The sequence below is a fragment of the Dunckerocampus dactyliophorus genome, chromosome 5 (genome assembly GCF_027744805.1).
Source record: "Dunckerocampus dactyliophorus isolate RoL2022-P2 chromosome 5, RoL_Ddac_1.1, whole genome shotgun sequence".
NCBI classification, from domain to species: domain Eukaryota; kingdom Metazoa; phylum Chordata; class Actinopteri; order Syngnathiformes; family Syngnathidae; genus Dunckerocampus; species Dunckerocampus dactyliophorus.
In genome coordinates, this window is record NC_072823.1 from 23121748 (window position 1) to 23140245 (window position 18498).

The following is an 18498-nucleotide window of genomic DNA, read 5'->3' on the forward strand; positions in this document are numbered from 1 at the left end:
TCCTTCAACACATCTTTTTTAACTCGGTTATACAGTTCAGGAATTGCTCTTTGTGACATGTACGTGTACGTTCTCCCAGGCAATCCGTACTGTCTGTCAAACATTTCTAACATTTCACGAAATGTTGGCTTTTCAACCGTATTGAAAGGTTGCATTCCTTTTGCAATGCAGTGAGTGACACTGCCTGTGTCACATCCACACTGGGGGCTGCGGCAATTGGCTTAGAAACCGTCGCTTTTGTGCCTTCATTCATATTAGCCTTTGCTTGCTAACTTCCTGCTAGCACCCTGTCTGTCTATCCACTTACTACTAGCCCCGCCTCCAAAGAGGCTGAATGGCTGACAGGAGGGTTCACTCTCTCCGTTCATTCCACTGTAGAACCACCACCATTAAACCACGTTTGTTTGCTGGGCCGAGACCTTGTGACCCAAGTCACACTGGTGTCAACACAAACACTTTAAGTCGTTGAGCTTTGGTGACCCCCTGACTCCTAGAAAGACAGCTTCACCACACAGCCGCTTGTCTCCATCAAGACAGGTGGGAAACGCCTCACTGATGTGCAAAAAACAAGAAACCTTGCACATGAGCACTTTGTAGTCCTTTACATAGTATGTTTTGTTTAAATGAAGGGGATTTTATGGTTCCCTTTTTCATATCATATAGCCAGTAGCAGGGATGCAGCCAGGAATTCTGGATCCCATGAAAAAAATCATGTTGCCTCCCTCTTATTAATTACAAATTTTATTAGTAATTACATGTACCTATTTTTGGGCCCCCTGGCAGTAAAGGGACCTTGGAATTGTCCTGACTTTTCCCCTTTATACGGCACACCTGGCCAGCAGCACTCATTATAAATAAATTGAAAAATGTATAATTAATCCATGTGATTGGTATCGGTATTGGCCGATTTCAGTCCTGGATAATCAGCATCGGCAGCATAAAACCCTGAAGGGAGCATCCTTAATGTGTAAAATGATTCATGGAAAAATGATTAGACCACCCCTGTTTCTTCAGTTTCTTGTTCATTTTAATGCCTGACACAACTAAAGGTACCTTTGTTTGGACAAATATAACAATGACAACAAAAATAGCTCATAAGAGTTACATTTTTTGGCAGTACAATGCTATAGCTATTCATGTAAGAACTTAAGTGGTTTTGGTTATTATCAAGAAAACCATGGAAGTTGCTAGATATAAGCTCATTATATTGGTCCAAAAAAAATACCTTTAGTTGTACCAGGCATTAAAATGGATCGATAAACTGAAAAAACAAGGGTGGTCTAATAATTTGTTCCATGACTGTATATAAATGTGTGAAGATCCATTATACTGCAGAAATATGGGGTCGCACGGTAGCCTAGTGGTTAGCATGTTGGCCACACAGTCAGGAGTTCGAGAAGGTTCGAATCTCCGTTCTCCGGCTCTCTCACATTCCACACTGAATTGTCCATAGGTATGAATGTGAGTGTGAATGATTGTTTGTCTATACGTGCCGACCAGTCCAGGGTGTACTCCCCCTGTCGCCCAAAGTCAGCTGGGATAGGCTCCAGCGACTGCGACCCTAGTGAGGATAAAGGGCATAGAAAATGGATGGAAGGTTCATCCTGCTCTTACCTTTGAGAAGCTTGAGAAGACGTGGCGCCGGGATAGGAGGTAGCTTGACCTCGGCCTAGGCCAGTAGCCTACCCGGTCGACGAAGGCCAGATGTTCGGAAGTTGCCTTCGGTGTAGCCTTCCTCACACTTTCTGGTTATGTTACGTGATGATCTGCACATCATCCATGCGGAACCACTTGATGTTGAGGACAGTGGAAACATGCACCAGCCCACATGATGTCCCAGCGACAGACACAAGACATCTTTGTTGATGGAATCCATACAGCAACACCATGCTGCACGATGCTGCAGCAACACTCAGATATTTGAAATACATGTTTCATGATAGTCACTGTATTTTCATTCATGTCTAAAATGTAGCACTTGCTGCCATTTGCTAAGCCTGTTATGAATGATTGTACTTGACACGGTACTTGTAAATATGAACTAGAATAGAGTAAATCAATTGTAAGGCAGAAAATCCTCGCTATTCCTAAATCTTTGCAATTAATACAGCAGATGAAAATCACAAGAGCAGTAGTTTCAGCACAATATTTATTCATTTACATTCTCACATTTATTTTGTACATATTTTTTTATTGCTCATTTACTGTATGTGCTTGTAAGCCAATGTATTTCCTCCAAGACAGCACTAAAGACATAATCAAGATAAATGTACACACAACATCAACACAAGTACAAACATTCATAGAAGTTAACGCACAGAATTTCCCAATATAGCATGTACGTGATGTACACAAACACAAATAATTAATCTTGTTCCATTTCGTACGTAATATGTTATGTTATGTTATGTTATGTCTTTACATAATCACGGTAGTAAGATCAAAGTCACCTAGAAGGATCTAAGACTTTACATCCAAAGGCTCTGCACATCAAACTGTCTGCTTGCACAAATAAATCAGTACTTAGGACTTACAAACAAATCAATATCTATTAATAAATCAATACTTACGCTTCTCTCTTGGCGCCGTAATGTTGACATGATACAAATGCGGACTAGTAGGCTGCAGACCCCGAATTTAGACACAGCCGCGCTAATTACGTATGTGGGGTGCACGTGTGGCGCACACGATACACATAGGAGCCTGCAAGTGCGACGTACGGAAAAATTGACATTTTGCCCAAACCTGACACCAGCAAAACATACAAAAGACACACGCTGGCCGTACAGACGACACACGAAGACGTACGAAGTGCGTAAGTTTGTCTTGCAACCTGAAAAAAATGTAAGCCCCCGTAGTCTATGGCTGAAAAATCAGCCCGTCACACACGCGGATTCTGTGCGGTTCTTTTGCACATAGTTTGGCTGTAGAAGCCCATACGACCGGTTGTGACCTAGGCTATACACAGATAAGATGGTTGGCAAGGTGGTCAACAATCACCATAGATTTACTCTGTTGACCTGCAAGTGTTGGCAGGACTACACATGGCATCACTAAATTGATTTAGAAAAATCAGGCAATTTTTTTCATGACCGTAAGGCACAACAGAATTGAATTAATCACCCAGAGAAACAAATTAGCGTTAAGCTATATTGTGTGGGACGACACTTTTAAGTCTTGGCCAATGTCCTGTTTATTTAAAGCTACCAGTGTTGTAAATCTACAACCTTTCTATTACACATACCTGTCTTTGTCTTTGGGAAACCTGAAAAATGAAAAATGTGGTCTTTTGGACCCTCTGTTAGCACAATTAATGACTGAACAGTGTGTAGCGTACATGTTCACAATGCAATGTTTCTAGATTCTGCTTTCCATCACGGCAGCCAAACCCAGTGGATGCCGAGTGGACAGGCCCATCCATTTAGACTCCTCGCTTATTAGTGTAGTGTGTTGTATGTTTTTACTGGTCTCGTTCCCTGTCCAATGTATTAAATATGTTTTCAAGTGCTGACATGACTGCATTTGCATTGTAACGTGTTAATGTTTCTGCCAATGTTGACGTAAAAGTGTGTGGTTAGGGATGTGGTTAAATGTAAACGTGTTGTCAGAGTTTTGTGTGTGTTTTTGCCGTAGTTGTGTTAGATGTCACAGCAAAGACAAGGCAGGCTTTTCGTTGTCCAGACAGGAAGTGGAGCAGGGCAGTCCTGAAAGCAGCAAGCAGTGGAGACAAAGCAGGCTGCTGTAGATGTGATGTCACCAGGCCATTAGTTCTAATGGACCATAAGTGCTTCATGTCCCTGTGGGACCAAGATGGACTTTGTAGACCACCACAACACAGCCATGCATTAACTAGCGTCACCAAAAGACACACAAATATTTAAATATTAAATGGACCAATCCCGACCATGGCGGACTGTTGCTTGTTGATGCAGTTCCAAGTTACACCAGCAGTGGAAGAAGGCTGTTTGATGGCTAACATATTACATTTTTGTTAATGCTGGAGCATTTTTGTAACATGCAGCAGACATTGGTCCATAGATGGTTTTATTCTGTCTCCTTTTAGTTCTCAAGCTCAGACCCAGGTATTCTACAGCCTGTCAGTCAATCATAGGGATTGTGAAGACACATTTAGTTGCAAAAGTCAGCTCTGTCAACCATGCAAGACCAAACCCTTAAAAGAATCCCATGAGGCAAATTCTTCAAACCAGGTCCTTATTGGCATAGAGTAGACAGTGCCTTCAGAGACATGATCTTCCCCAAAATGCAATGCTGGGGTTTGTCTTCACAGCTTCGGGGGTGGACACCTGACTGGTTCCAGGTGTTTAATCGGTGGTCTCTTGATTGGTTTCTCAGTTAACTGCTGTGCTAATGACAAATTGGCAAATTGGCCAACGTGACGTCAACTGTCATTGTCCTACTGGGTCCAGTTACAGTCGTCCCTTGTTTATTGCGGTTAATTGGTTCCAGACCCGACCGCGATAAGTGAATTCCCATGAAGTGGGATTCAATATTAATCAATTAAATATTTTCAGAGAGCATGGAAAACCTGTTTATGACTTTCCAAATTATATTTTTTTACTATTATTAGAGCTCTGTAGACATGAAATAACACCCCTATAGGCACCTTTACACTCCTATTATTCTTTGTTTACAACACATTGCTAATGCGCAGGCCACAGGATCACTGCAGGGACACAAGAAACGGCCACAGCTTCAAGCATAGCATGCTAGCGAGCTAACTACAGTCAAACCTGTCTTAGCGGCCACCTTTGTAGAACGGCCACCTGCCTATAGCAGCCACTGAAAAATCCCCCGCAGCAAATTTACATGTTATAGACCCTGTGTATAGCAGTCACCTGTCCAACGCGGCCAGCGGCCACCCATTTTGTCTCCCTTGGTCAATATCTGACCGCATATAGCGGCCAAATTACCGACTCAAGTAGAAGCTTCATGCATGAAAAAGTTTCGTTTTTCAATCAATGAAGCCGTTGTGTGTAGACTTTAATTATTGAGTCCTAGCTCAGTCACAATCATTCACAAGATCCACACAAACTGTCAGTTGTTCCACATAAAAAAGCCGTCTTCTTTGGAGCTTGCTATTTCCTGGTTAAACATGTAACTTTAAGAGCATTTGCACCAAAACATTACCGCAAAGTAGGCTGGGAACAGGACGTGCTCCCAGCGACGCTACAATAAAAAAAAAACATACGCTAGCATGCATGCGGCAGCGGGAGCAAAACTGAGTTCGGTTGTACTTAATTGAAGTATTTTAGAATGTACTCACGTTATTTTTGATCAATTCTCATCAACAAATCAATCAAAGTCCTCATCTTCTGTATTCGACACAAAAAAAGCCGTCTTCTTTTCCGTTCGCTACTAGTCTGTTAACTTGTCAGTGTTATTCAGCTCCGAAGCAAAGAAGGAAACTTCTCCTGTTGCTTCTGCCAACTTTATTTATTGAACACGGCCACCAGACAGCAGCTCAGAACACACACACACACGTCTCGTCTCTCCTTCCTGCTTGCCCACAAGCCAAAGGTTAAACAAGCCCCACTACATAGCTGTCCAGCCAATGCCTGTAAGAAATGACACCGTTTATTTCCTGGTGTGCACTGGTCAATACTGTAATGCCGCTTGTTGTGGGGAAGGAGAGACTCACGTCGCCGATGCACTTTAATGGCTTTATTAACAGCGGAGAACACTGCAGGACTTTACATCCACGCCAACATAAACACACTTCCCAACTCTCTCCAAACTCACAGCTAGCACTGAGCCTAGCTCTCCTGCTCGGGACGCCCACCGTCACTTCCCGTCACTTCCTGATGAACTAAAGCTGTAATGACACTCTGCTGTATAAAAAGTAAAATATTAAAAACAAGGGCTGCACGGTAGTCTAGTGGTTAGCACGTTGGCCAATACAGGAACAGCCTGGAGATCGGGAAGACCTGGGTTCGATTCTCCCCTGGGCATTTCTGTGTGGAGTTTGCATGTTCTCCCCGTGTGTACGTTTTGGGTTTTCTCCGGGTACTCCGGCTTCCTCCCACATTCCCAAAAACATGCAGGTGAGGTTCATTGGCGACTCTAAATTGCCCATAGGTATGACTGTGAGTGTGAATGGTTGTTTGTCTATATGTGCCCTGCGATTGGCTGGCGACCAGTCCAGGGTGTACCCCGCCTGTCGCCCGAAGTCAGCTGGGATAGGCTCCAGCATGCCCCCGCGACCCTAATGAGGATGAAGCGGTATAGAAAATGGATGGATGGATTAAAAACAAGCGTAAGACATTACTAGCACAGCTTTGTTCTGTGGGTCGTGGAGAAGAACAAGCCTAGTAGTGCTGTACAACTTTTATCCGCAGTCACACATTGCCCTCTACTGGTCAAAATTATTATTATTATTTTCCCCCTTTTTTTTCTTTTTTTTCCTCTACTGGTCAACATTCAAACTGGACGCTAATCTGTCTATAGAGGCCACCTGTCTATAGCGGCCACTTTTGCAGTCTCCCTCTAGTGGCCGCTATAGACAAGTTTGACTGTAGTTAGCCTCTAATTTATTTATTCTAAACTGAAGAAAGAGTTTCAAACAGAGTGGGCAAGAAGGACAAAGTAAGAAGCCAAAAACTTGCGACTTTCACACATAAGGGGAGGAGAACCTTTTGTTCACTTTATCATAGGCCTGGACAATAAACCGAAAATTTACCGTTACCGAAATTTACCACGATAACTGACATGATTTTGCCCATGTCGGTAAATTCGGTGTTTTAATTTTTAAAAAAAGTCACATAACATGCAAATGTTTGCATCCATAACATGTTTGTCATTCCCCATGACCCAGAAGTTGTCTGGAAATTATCCTACTACATCGATGTATCGATTTATATTCCTGTGATTCAACTACATCGATCTGTGTTCGGCAAGTTGCCATTCCAGACGACCTATATCGATCTAACATCATTTAAAAGGAAAATCGTTGATTGCATCGATACTAGGAAATAAAGCATTGGATTTAAGCGTTAAACGTTACTGTGTGCCAGTTGGTCAATAAATCAACGAAAAGCAGTTAATTTGCATTTCCTGCAAATATTTTCAGATGGCAGATATACAGTATACTGTATCGTGATCGGGGATTTATCATGCATTTATCGTTGTCAAGGTAAAACTGCCCAATTTATCGTGATATTGATTTGAGGTATCGCCCAGCCCTACTCTATCATGTCGCACATGCCATGGCTGACTACATGCAGTATGATGGTAATGTGATGTAATGTCATCTCTCAACAATGTTTTGTGTCATTACTGATGCCTAGTGACCAGAATACTACATATCACTTGAATTTCAATATTTTTGACTAATAATAGACCATAGTCAACCACAAAAACTAACTTAATTAATTTCTGAAAAAAACGCGATAGTTTGAGGGACGACTGTACTGTTTTTATTTCAAAAGACAAGTTTAGGGCTACAATGTCTTTCTTGGTCATCACACTTTCTGCTTGTCGTCACCTGTAGCAAAGTGAAACAACATGTTTACTCAAAGATGTCATCAAAGCATTGCATTGGTAGTTCCCATTCATTCATAGTTGAAGTAATCCTTTAGACCACTTTTTTTGGGCTGCAACATATACAGTTGGACCCCAATGTCGAAAGGTTTCAGAACCCCTGATTTAGACAACTGATTTTAGCCTGCATGCATCAATAAGTGAAAATATACCTTCAGGGTTAGAGTCGATTGACAACGTCTGACCAAAGAGTTGAAACCCTAACCCTAGTTTTAAACCCTTATTTCAAATGCTAACTGTACTTGAAAACCTATTCTAGAACCCTAACCTGAATTTGAGCCCCTCACTGCAACCCATAACTAGGGGCGTAACGATTCATTATAATGACGATTCGATTCATATCATGATCCGTGGTTGCCAATATGATTCAAGGACGACATTGGTTCCTTTAGAACGATACAATCTGAAACGATTAAGTAACTTTAAATTGATTCAGTAATTTTTTAGCCAAAAATTCAACCAGTGTGACTGTAAACTAAATACCTGGATACTGGACAGTGCAGGTGAAGTTTCCTAGATTCCTGTTGTTTTCTGTAAGGGAATCAGGTATAAATTAATTATGGATATAAACAAACAAGTAAACAACAATTAATGGCAAATGCATTCCCATTTTATGTGAATAAAGTGCTTCAGGTTGAATTAACGGGAGGTTAACCGTTTCTGCTATCATTTTCAATATTTAAAACATTTTCAATAAAAGTACAACAAATGCAACCAACATTTCAACAGTAGGTTTACCTGCTACTTTTGCTGTTGTTTGTCCACATACAAATACAACATTAATATCAAAAATAAAGTGCAGCCAACATCTCTTCAGGTTGAATTAACAGTAGGTTTACCTGCTACTTGCTACTGCAAGAGGTGCTTGGACGGTCAGCGTTGTGTGAAATCCCATGGCACCTTAGTAGGTGGTTGGAGAGATGTGTCGTGTTGCCGTGGTATTTTACTTGACCTTTACATACTGTACAAACAGCGAGCCACTTATTTAAAACATCTCCCCCTTTGCAAAAGCCAAAGTGTTTCCACACACTGGACCGGAATGGTCGCTTAATTATTTCTTGCTTGCCGGCTTGTCCTCTGCCACCCGCCATGCTACGTTTTGTTGTCTGCTGCCGCGTGGCGATGACACACGTCTCACGCAGGCTGAATCGAGTAACGTTTAACGTTTTTATCATTAAATGTGCTCAAACAAACACATCCATATAAAACGTGCCATGCTTAAATCCAATGCTTTATTTCCTAGTATCAATGCAATCAGTTGATTTACCGTTTAAATGATGTTAGATCGATATAGGTCATCCGGAATGGCAACTTGCCGAACACAGATCGATGTCGTTGAATAATAGGAATATAAATTGATACGTCGATGTAGTAGGATAATTGCCAGACAACTTCTGGGTCATGGGGAATGACAAAGATGCTATGGATGCAAACATTTGCATGTTGTGGAGTGGGGCGGGGAGTTCCCTCGTAAATCTTGGGGTCGGGTGTGCTGGGAGAGAAAGCTGAGTGACGTGAGCACACCTGCGGCTAGCGCAGCAAACGTAGAATGTTGGGACGAAATGAAAAGCCATGACAAGAATCCATTGTCAAACAGGAACACCAAACCATTCACAGCCTGACTTGTGAGCCAGTCTTAATATTTCCTGTCTCTAACGAGATGCAGCTTGATATTTGCTGGTTGTCAAGACAACATCAAAGTGTTAAAACATTTCATCTTGTGATTGATACATTGTGTTCTAATTAATGGTAATACAATCTTGCACAAACATTGACCCTCTCCAACATCTCCTCTACACAAACACAACTTGGACATAAACTAATTTTATTTGGCTGCACATGCACAGAAAGTATTTTTTTGTTGCGTTATGCCATCAGAGAAAGGTATCAGTGTGATGACAAAGAAAAAAATAAGATAACCATAGCACAGAAACGTATACCAACATGGGAAAGGGTTTGACTGTTCACTACAATATGGCTAAAGCAAGCAGTTTATACTAACTACATAAAGGGATAGTTCAGATTTTTGTGTATGTGTTCTACAGTGTTTACACGCGCGGATGAAGACCGCTATGACGCTAGAGTCTTGCAGGAGGGCAAAAGTTCGCCTGCTGTTGATTTGAGTACAGACTGTAAAAGCGGGGCCTCACGATCCTTCTGAATTTTTGGTTTTCAAGCATGTGATGTCAGTTACCAGAGGGATAACTGGCTTGTGGCAGCCAAGCGTTCATAGCGACGTCGCTTTTCGTCGCTCTTCCTGTCGCTCTTCCTATTCATCAAGCGTTGTTGGACTGTTCGCCCACTAATAGGAAACATGAGCTGGGATTACACCATCATGAGACATGTTAGTTTTACACGACTGATGATGTGTTGTTGCAATAGTAATCCAAGCATTGGTCTTCTGCGTGTAAACACTGTGGAACGCATACAGCGACAGCGCACAGTGATAGGACGGGAGAGGAAAGTAAGGCCGAGCAATTGTGACGTTTTTTCAAGAAGGCATTTTTGTGATGCAAATGTATTGCTCTTTTGAATGAATATTGTTTTGAAAAGCCAAACCACTTACTTAAATGTCCCCACCAACTAACTGGAGTGACTGTATGTTCCTCTTCACTGAAATCCAACTAGAACTCGGCTCACGAGACAAAGTGGGGGGTAAGTCACAGTTGATGCACCACACTGCTGATGGGGATGTCATACAACTTCATGTGAGAAAATCTGACCTATCCCTTTAACACACTGCCTGTACAGTTAATAAAGCTTTTAAGATGGCCACAGCTCGACTCTGCAACAGACTACAATAATGCCTCATTTTTCGCAATTAAGTGGTTCCAGACCCGACAGTGGTTTGTGAATTTCCATGAAGCAGGATACCTTATTTATAAATTGAATATTTTGTAGTTAAGAGCATAGAAAACCTGTATATGACCTAAATACAGTTTTTAACATGAGAGCCCTCTAGATATGAAATAACGCACCTATACAGTCTTCTCTTGGCACTTCTCGGCGGCTTCAACCCATTATGTTTTTCCCCCCCAAAAAATGTAATTGCTAAGTAATGCTGTTTCATGGTTGAATACGACCTATTATTAGTCTAGAGATGCTCCGATCAGTGTTTTTTTGCAGCCAGGCTGATACCGACACGATCACATGGATTAACTACATTTTTCGCTGTATTTATAACTCATGAAACTTACAGATGATGAGATGCCTTCTTTAAGGCGACTTTGGATGTGAGAGTACCATAAGTGCCGGTGTATAAGGCGCACCCACCGAATTTAGAGGAAAACCAGATTTGTTCTTATATAAGCCGCACCTGTGTATAAGCCGCAGGTGTGCAGGTCACAAAATGGGATATTTCGTGAATAGAAAGACGTTACACAGGAAGATTTTTAAAAACTTTTAATACATTTTTTTTTTTCCAAACAGTGCGTGCCAGACATTGGTGCAAAACTGCTAATAAAGACTGCAGAACAGTGCCAAATAGTGCATGTAACATAAGATAACAGTACCCTACCCTCTTCCGTGTCAGAATTAAACAGCGTCCTAATTCCTTCATCACACACATTGTCGGCTTTCTCTCTTTTCTGTGTCCTCTGTGTCCTCCATCTGGCAGTAGTCCTACGCGAAGCAGCCATGCTTCCTTATCTTGACAGCCAAATCCATGCCATCCATCCATCCATCTTCTATGCAGCTTATCCTCAAATCCATTGCCTTTAACTTGATAGCAGCATCATATTCATTTCTTTGTGTATTTTGTATGGTGGAAGCTTGTCACTACCGGGTTGGCACTGCAAATGTGCAACAAGAAGAAGAAAAAGGAGGTGCCTATACAGTATTTCGGCTGTCAGTGTTAGATGGATGGATAGCAACTTTATTCATCTCCAAGAGAACAACAAAGTATTTTATGTTTTGTTTTATATCCTTTATTGTATCTGTATTTCTATTTATTGATGTATAGTATACATGAGAGTATGATGTGTACACCTGTGGCGCTACGCACATGGCGTAAGTTTGAGTAGGGTCACTTGTGAAATTGCTGGATATTGCTGGAGTTAGCCTCTGGACATCATAAGAACCACAATGGCACCTTTGCGGCAACCTTTGAGTCTTCATAGTGCGTGGCTCCCCCAGCGGATGCCGGTATGCGTCACAACGCGAGCGCTGTACAAATTCCAATACGTCCCCTCTTTTTTAAATTTTCATTCAACATAACAGGCTTTGCAATCTTGGCGGTATATTATGGTGTTTATTGAATAATCCAAATCCAACAATGTTTCACATTTGATTTGACAAAAGTAGTATAAATTGTGTTCTCTGTAAACTGGAGTGTGTGCATGCATAACCGGCTCCACCCAAGGAGAACAGAGGGTTAGCAAACGCCGAGAATGGTGACTTGTCTGCATTTTATGATTGTTTCAGTTTTTAAAAAATCTGACCTTGTGTTTGTCTGCCGCCGTATCTGTTTGTGTCTGAGGTCTGATTTTTTTGAGGAGGCATTTTTGTGACGCAAATGTATTACTCTTTTGAACGCATATTGTTTTGAGAAGCCAAACTCTTCACTTAAACGGCCCCAGCAACTAAGCGACCAGAACCAGAACCAGAACCAGAACCAATTGGGGGGTTAAGTCACTGTTGACGCACTACACTGCTGATGGGGATGTCTTCATGTCAAAAAATCCGAACCGCTTATTAACGTGCTACCCCTGCGAGATATTTTTCATAGTGGTATTTTTTGGTTTTCATTTTATATCACCAATGCCAGGTAAGTTCCACACAGCAGACATGTTTGTTTTGGTTTTGCCAAGTGTGAAGGGAAAGTGGGCAGGGGACGCTTCACTAAAACAGAGCAAGACACTCCACTGCACACAGGCATCGCGAAAGGCTGCATGCTGCAATAATACTGGCCCGAGGTGATCTGCTTTTGTGATCGGCATGCAAGGCATTTATCAGCGTATGACCATCACGTGCTTTTTCCACAGAAATTGTCCGATAATGATCGGTGACCGATTGATCGGAGCATCCCTAGTCAAAACATATGCATATTTAAGCAAATGTTCTGTATTTTTTGCCTATATTAAGTATTTTCAAAAATAAAAATGGCTAAATGAACATTCAAAGACATTGACTTAGTATTCTACACTAGTCACTAGTAATGTTACTGTGTAATGTTTGGTGAGACACACAAATGCCAGACTTAATTGCCGGAACAACAGGCTTTTATTGCAGCTTTGTATTATCTCACAAGAGGCACAATAACCCTTAATAAAAATCCCTCATAAAAACGTGCTACTTTTGCGGCCGTAACCCATGCCAAGCTGTAACTCAGCTTTGAACCCCCGATGTCACTTCCAGCCCGCCACTCACTCTGTTCCCCGAGGCCAAGGGAACACATTTATAACAACAGACACAAGCACAAGTCTTATGTCTTAAATGGCTTATTTTATGTCTACTATATTGGGTAAGTGTAAAGGTGATTTTAGGGTGTTAGTTCATGTCTAGAGGGCTCTAATGTAAAAAAAAAAAAAAAAAAAAAACTTTAGAAGGTTGTAAACAGGTTTTCTGTGGTCCAACTACAAAAGTATTCCATTTATAAATAAGGAATCCTACTGGTTGGGTCTGGAACCATAAATAAACAAGGGACTCAGTATAACAGACACAAGAGAAAATAAGACATAATTTATTTACACGTTAGCACTGGGAAAGTTCCTTGTTGTCCAGTGTAGAATACAATAATGTCATTGTAGTATTTTTAGTTCATTTAGCCATTTTAATGCTTGAAAATGCTTAATTTAGACAAAAACTAGATAAAATTTGTTTAAATACTCCAACCACAGAACAGCAATTTCTTTATTTTTGAAAAACCATGATAGAATGAAGCCACAAAAGTCAAAGCGCAACGTGGCGAGGGATTACTGTACTTCCATTTAGCCACAAACGGAACAGTGTCGGAGCTTCCACTGGACTTCCTGCAAACACAGCACAAACCATTACCAGTTAAGTTGCCCTCTCACTTTATTGAACAATCTGAATCCCCACCACCACCACCGCCACCGCACTGTATTAAAAAATCTCCCCAATAAAAAACAGTCACTCGGCAGGCAAAACAGAGTGATAAAAGCGTACCTTCTAGTTTAACACTGACAGTGATCGTACACAGGAGTCACAGTTTACAGAACATACAAAATAATAGTAATAAATAATAAGAATGGATTACATGTTCATTTATGTACACTTTCAGGGGTCAAAGTAAACACAAAAATGCATAGCAAAGCTCCTAATTAGGCACCAGTGTTGCACTCAGCTGCTGCATCATCATCACACATGGTATTGCACCATGAGGGGGCGGGGGTGACTTAACACTGCAGTGGTCCATGAGTGGTCTGAAAGTGGCTGAAACGCCACAATGAAGGGCGGTGGTCACATGACGAGGGCAAGCGTGCAGGTTTTGGGTGTTGAACATGATAACATGACAATGGGGGAGGGGTGACGGCATCTGAATGGAATCACAATGACATTAAGTAGCCAACAGGAAGTGGCCCACGCAGAGGCAGGAAGTGCTGTGGGAGATCAATTGTGATTAGTGGACATTACACGAGGCCGGCCGTGAGGAGGATGTTTTGCTCTTCTGGAGAAGGCCTTCATCATCAACATCACCGTTTCCTTGAATTGTCCTCGCTACAGTCCTAGCGTGCGTGTGTGACTTGAAGAAAACAGCAGAGAAAGTGGGTCTTGGTACAAAATAACATCCAGTGATAAACAATGACTCTTTGTGCTAAATCTTAAAATCACCAACTCATTTGTGCTTTTTGAGGCCTTTCGCACACACATTGGCGTTGAAATTGAAATGTTTAATAATACATGTTTTTCATTTTTAAAAAGACTTCTGTATAAAAATAGTTGGGGCTAAATCTAAAAGAAGAGTTGCGTCAATCGCCGCTTAAAATGCGCTCGATCTCCTCCAGCCTCTTCAAGGCAGCCACACGCTTCTGCTCGATGTCGTTGATCTCGTTAGCGGACTTGGCTTGAGTCCGTTTCTCAGACTGCCTTGCGTCCAGCTCTGACTGGTCCACACCCATATGGTTTTCTGACGAGGATTTCCTCCCATTCTTCTCGCCGCCACTGGCTGCGTTTGCGTTGGCATCTGGACTCCGCCTTTCCTTCTCCGCCTCTGCTAGCGGAGGCTTCTCCCTTTCAGCCGCTCCCTCTGTGGTGGGAGTGAGCGGATGTCCTGCCACGCTCATAGCCGCCATCTTGCCTCTGACAATGTTCAGGTGGCGGCGGACATACTCCTCGTTGGGCGCCAGGGCCAGCGTCTCCTCCAGGCAACGCTCGGCCCGCGGCAGGTCGCGCTCCTCGAAGTAGACCACGCACAGGTTGTGCTTGCCCTGCACGTTGGTGGGGTCCATCTGCAGGATGCGCTCAAAGCAGGCTTTGGCGCCGTGTGTGTCCTTCTTGTGGTTCATGAGAATGTCGCCCTTCAGGATGAGGCCCTTGACGTGCTCGGGGTGGTGGCTCAGTAGCTCGTCCAGCACAGGCAGTGCGTCCAGCTCGCGTTTGGACTGTGAGTAAAGCAAAGCCAGGTTGAAGAGGGCCGACCGGAAGCCCGCCTGCAGAGAGATGGCTTTGTGCATCCAGCGCTCAGCCGCCGCGTTCTCATTGGCGTCCATGGCCAACATGCCCAGGTTGAAGTAGCCATTGGCGTCGTAAGGCTCCTCCTCCACATAGGTCAGGAAACGACGGTTGGCCTCAGGCCAGAACTTGGGCTCGCCTGCCGAAGGAAGTACAGACACACAAGGTCATTAACTTTTCCCTCTTCTGATTGCAGTGTGCCAAAGAAAAGGAAAAGTAAAAGGTCAAGTGACATCTTAAAATGCTCAGAAAGTGAAATGCCAATCAATATTGGCTCCATGCTAGGTCCAAGTCACTTAAACGCCGCAATTCATCATCAAATATAAAGATGGTACCTCTGAACATGTGAAATGATCTGCTAATATGAAATAGAAAGTGATAAAAAAGCAGTGTAGTGGTGTCATTATTGAGACTTCCTCATCCCAATGAGCCTGTCGCTCCCTCGCAAAGCCCCTTCCAGTATGCAAGGCAACGACAGGGATAAAAGTGAGGAGTTCTCTTTTTATGACTGTTTCATTTAATTTTATTTATTTTGTATTTTTGTATACTGCTCAAAAAAATTAGAGGAACACTTCAAAAACACATCAGATCTAAACTGGGGGGAAAATGATCTTGAATATCTTTCCTGATAAGAAGTGGGTGATGTATTAGTAACAAAATGATGCTACATAATTTGATAGAAATGAAAATGATCACCCTATAGAGGGGGGAAATCAAAGACACCCCAAAAATGAAAGTAAAAAAATGATGCAGCAGACTGGTCCATTTGGCTAAAATGTCATTGTAGCAACTCAAAATGATTCTCAGTAGTTTGTGTGGCCCCCACGTGCTTGTACGCATGCCTGACAACGTCGGGGCATGTTCCTAATGAGACTATGGATGGTGTGCTGGGGGATCTCATCCCAGATCTGGACCAGGGCATCACTGAGCTCCTGGACAGTCTGAGGAGCAACCTGGCGGCGCCGGATGAACCTAAACATAATGTTCCAGAGGTGTTCTATTGGGTTTAGGTCAGGTGAACGTGGGGGCCAGTCAATGGTATCAATTCCTTCATCCTCCAGGAACTACCTGCATACACTAGCCACATGAGGTCGGGCATTGTCGTGGACCAGGAGGAACCCAGGTCCCACTGCAACAGCGTAGGTTCTGACAATGGGTCCAAGGATTTCATCCCGATACCTAATAGCTGTCAGGGTGCCGTTATCTAACCTGTAGAGGTCTGTACGTCCTTCCAGGGATATGCCTCCCCAGACCAATGATGTTGCAGGCAGCATAACGTTCTCCACGGCATCTCCAGACCCTTTCACATCTGTCGCATGTGTTCAGGTTGAACTTGCTCTCATCAGGGAAGAGCACAGGGCACCAGTGGTGTAGTTGCCAATTCTGGTGGTCTCTGGCAAATGCCAATCGAGCTCTACGGTGCTGGCAGTGAGCACAGGGCCCACTACAGGACGTCGGGCCCTCAGGCCACCCTCATGGAGCCTGTTTCTGATTGTTTGGTCAGAAACATTCACACCAGTGGCCTGCTGGAGATCATTTTGTAGGGCTCTGGCAGTGCTCATCCTGTTCCTCCTTGCACAAAGGAGCAGATACCGATCCTGCTGAGGGTTGAAGGACCTTCTACGGCCCTGTCCAGCTCTCCTGGAGTAACTACCTGTCTCCTGGAATCTCCTCCATGCGTCCAGGTACCGCAGTGATGCCCTGGTCCAGATCTGGGAGGAGATCCCCCAGGACACCATCCGTAGTCTCATTAGGAGCATGCCCCGACGTTGTCAGGCATGCGTACAAGCACGTGGGGGCCACAAACTACTGAGAATCATTTTGAGTTGCTACAATGACATTTTGGCAAAATGGACCAGTCTGCTGCAGCATTTTTTCACTTTCATTTTTGGGGTGTCTTTGATTTCCCCCCTCTATAGGGTGCTCATTTTCATTTCTATCAAATTATGTGGCATCATTTTGTTACTAATACATCACCCACTTATTATCAGGAAAGATATTCAAGAGCATTTTTCCCCCCAGTTTAGATCTGATGTGTTTTCCAAGTGTTCTTCTAATTTTTTTGAGCAGTGTATTTTATATGGCTCTTATGAGTAAGATTAAAACCCGACTTACATCACCACCATGTGAACAGAACTATATGTATATGTACACCGAGGACATCCTGTATTCTAAAAATACAATTAATAATTAAATATGTTATTAGATAATAACTATTTGTTTTGTCAACTAAAACACAAAGCTAAGATGTAAGCTACGATATATGGACCTAATATGGATTGGTTGTACACTGATAAGACACTGCCAAGTCATTACAGAAGCATCAAAGGTTGTCTTGCAAATATGCAACAAATGGGATGAAAACGACAGGAGATTAACTGCCAAACATTTGGCAAATAATTATGCACACACTGAAATTCTCTTAAGAAAAACACAAGCTGACTTTTACGTTCTTTAATATTCAGCATTGAGCTTTATTTACTTTGGATTATTCACTTCGGATTGACACAGACCACTGCAGTTGTTCGGTAGGAACATTCGTCCTCAGAAATACAACTCATTACGGCGTGCACAGTGTGGATCGAGGGAGTGGTACAAGTGTGAAAATGCTGCTTTGCAGGGAGCTTCAATGAGTGTGCCGCTGTTATGCTTCTGTCAACAAGCACCCGGGCAACCTTTTGTTGAACTTCATTTGTCATCTGACTTGTCATTTGAGGGAGAGCGCCCTAACAAAGGGCCACTTAGCGCATACTGGAACATGCATGCATCGATAATCCTATGACAAGTGTCCATGTGATGACAGTGCAGTCATACACGCGTGTGTGCATGTGTATACTGTATATATACTGTATATATACTGTATATATAAGCGACAGAAGACTATAGGAAAATGTAATATGAGCAAAATATTTTGGAGTATACAAAGTAAGTGTGACAGACTGTGATTGATGGCTTCGTAATGAAAAAAAGGCACGCAGGTGAGCAGACAGGAAATGAGCAACTATTCCTCTTAATGACTCAGCTCTTTGTTGCTGCTGTTTGCACAAGTGCACATAAAATTCAATAGTGATATAAGCAGCCTCAATGAAGTGCCCTTCACTTGTTTACACCTGGATTAGGTCACTGCTTCAGTGGAATGTGTCAAGGCAACAGCAAAGTTTACAAAAGCAGAGGCATTGGGAGAGTTTAAAGGCCTTATTAAATGTTTTTTGTTACTGTGTTAATGAACCGAGAGGAAAGAATTGCTGGTACATGCAAGGTTCATTCCGGTGGTTCCACCCTAATGGTATTATAGCTGGTGTGTTACGC

The 18498-nt window shown here is 42.7% G+C and overlaps 1 protein-coding gene across 5 annotated transcripts in view; it reads right to left on the minus strand.

Moving 5' to 3' along the window:
- Positions 1 to 11979: 11979 nt before the first annotated feature.
- tmtc3 (transmembrane O-mannosyltransferase targeting cadherins 3) overlaps positions 11980 to 18498 on the minus strand; it is a 38363-nt gene continuing 31844 nt past the window's right edge. For 3 of the 5 annotated variants that reach the window (XM_054775849.1, XM_054775850.1, XM_054775848.1), the window contains exon 15: positions 11983 to 15328. In XM_054775849.1, coding sequence (XP_054631824.1) covers positions 14487 to 15328 — 842 coding nt within the window. In that variant the 3' untranslated portion in view covers positions 11983 to 14486. Of the gene's footprint in view, positions 15329 to 18498 lie in introns of all 5 variants that reach the window. The other 2 variants (XM_054775851.1, XM_054775846.1) reach the window with 2 other exon arrangements.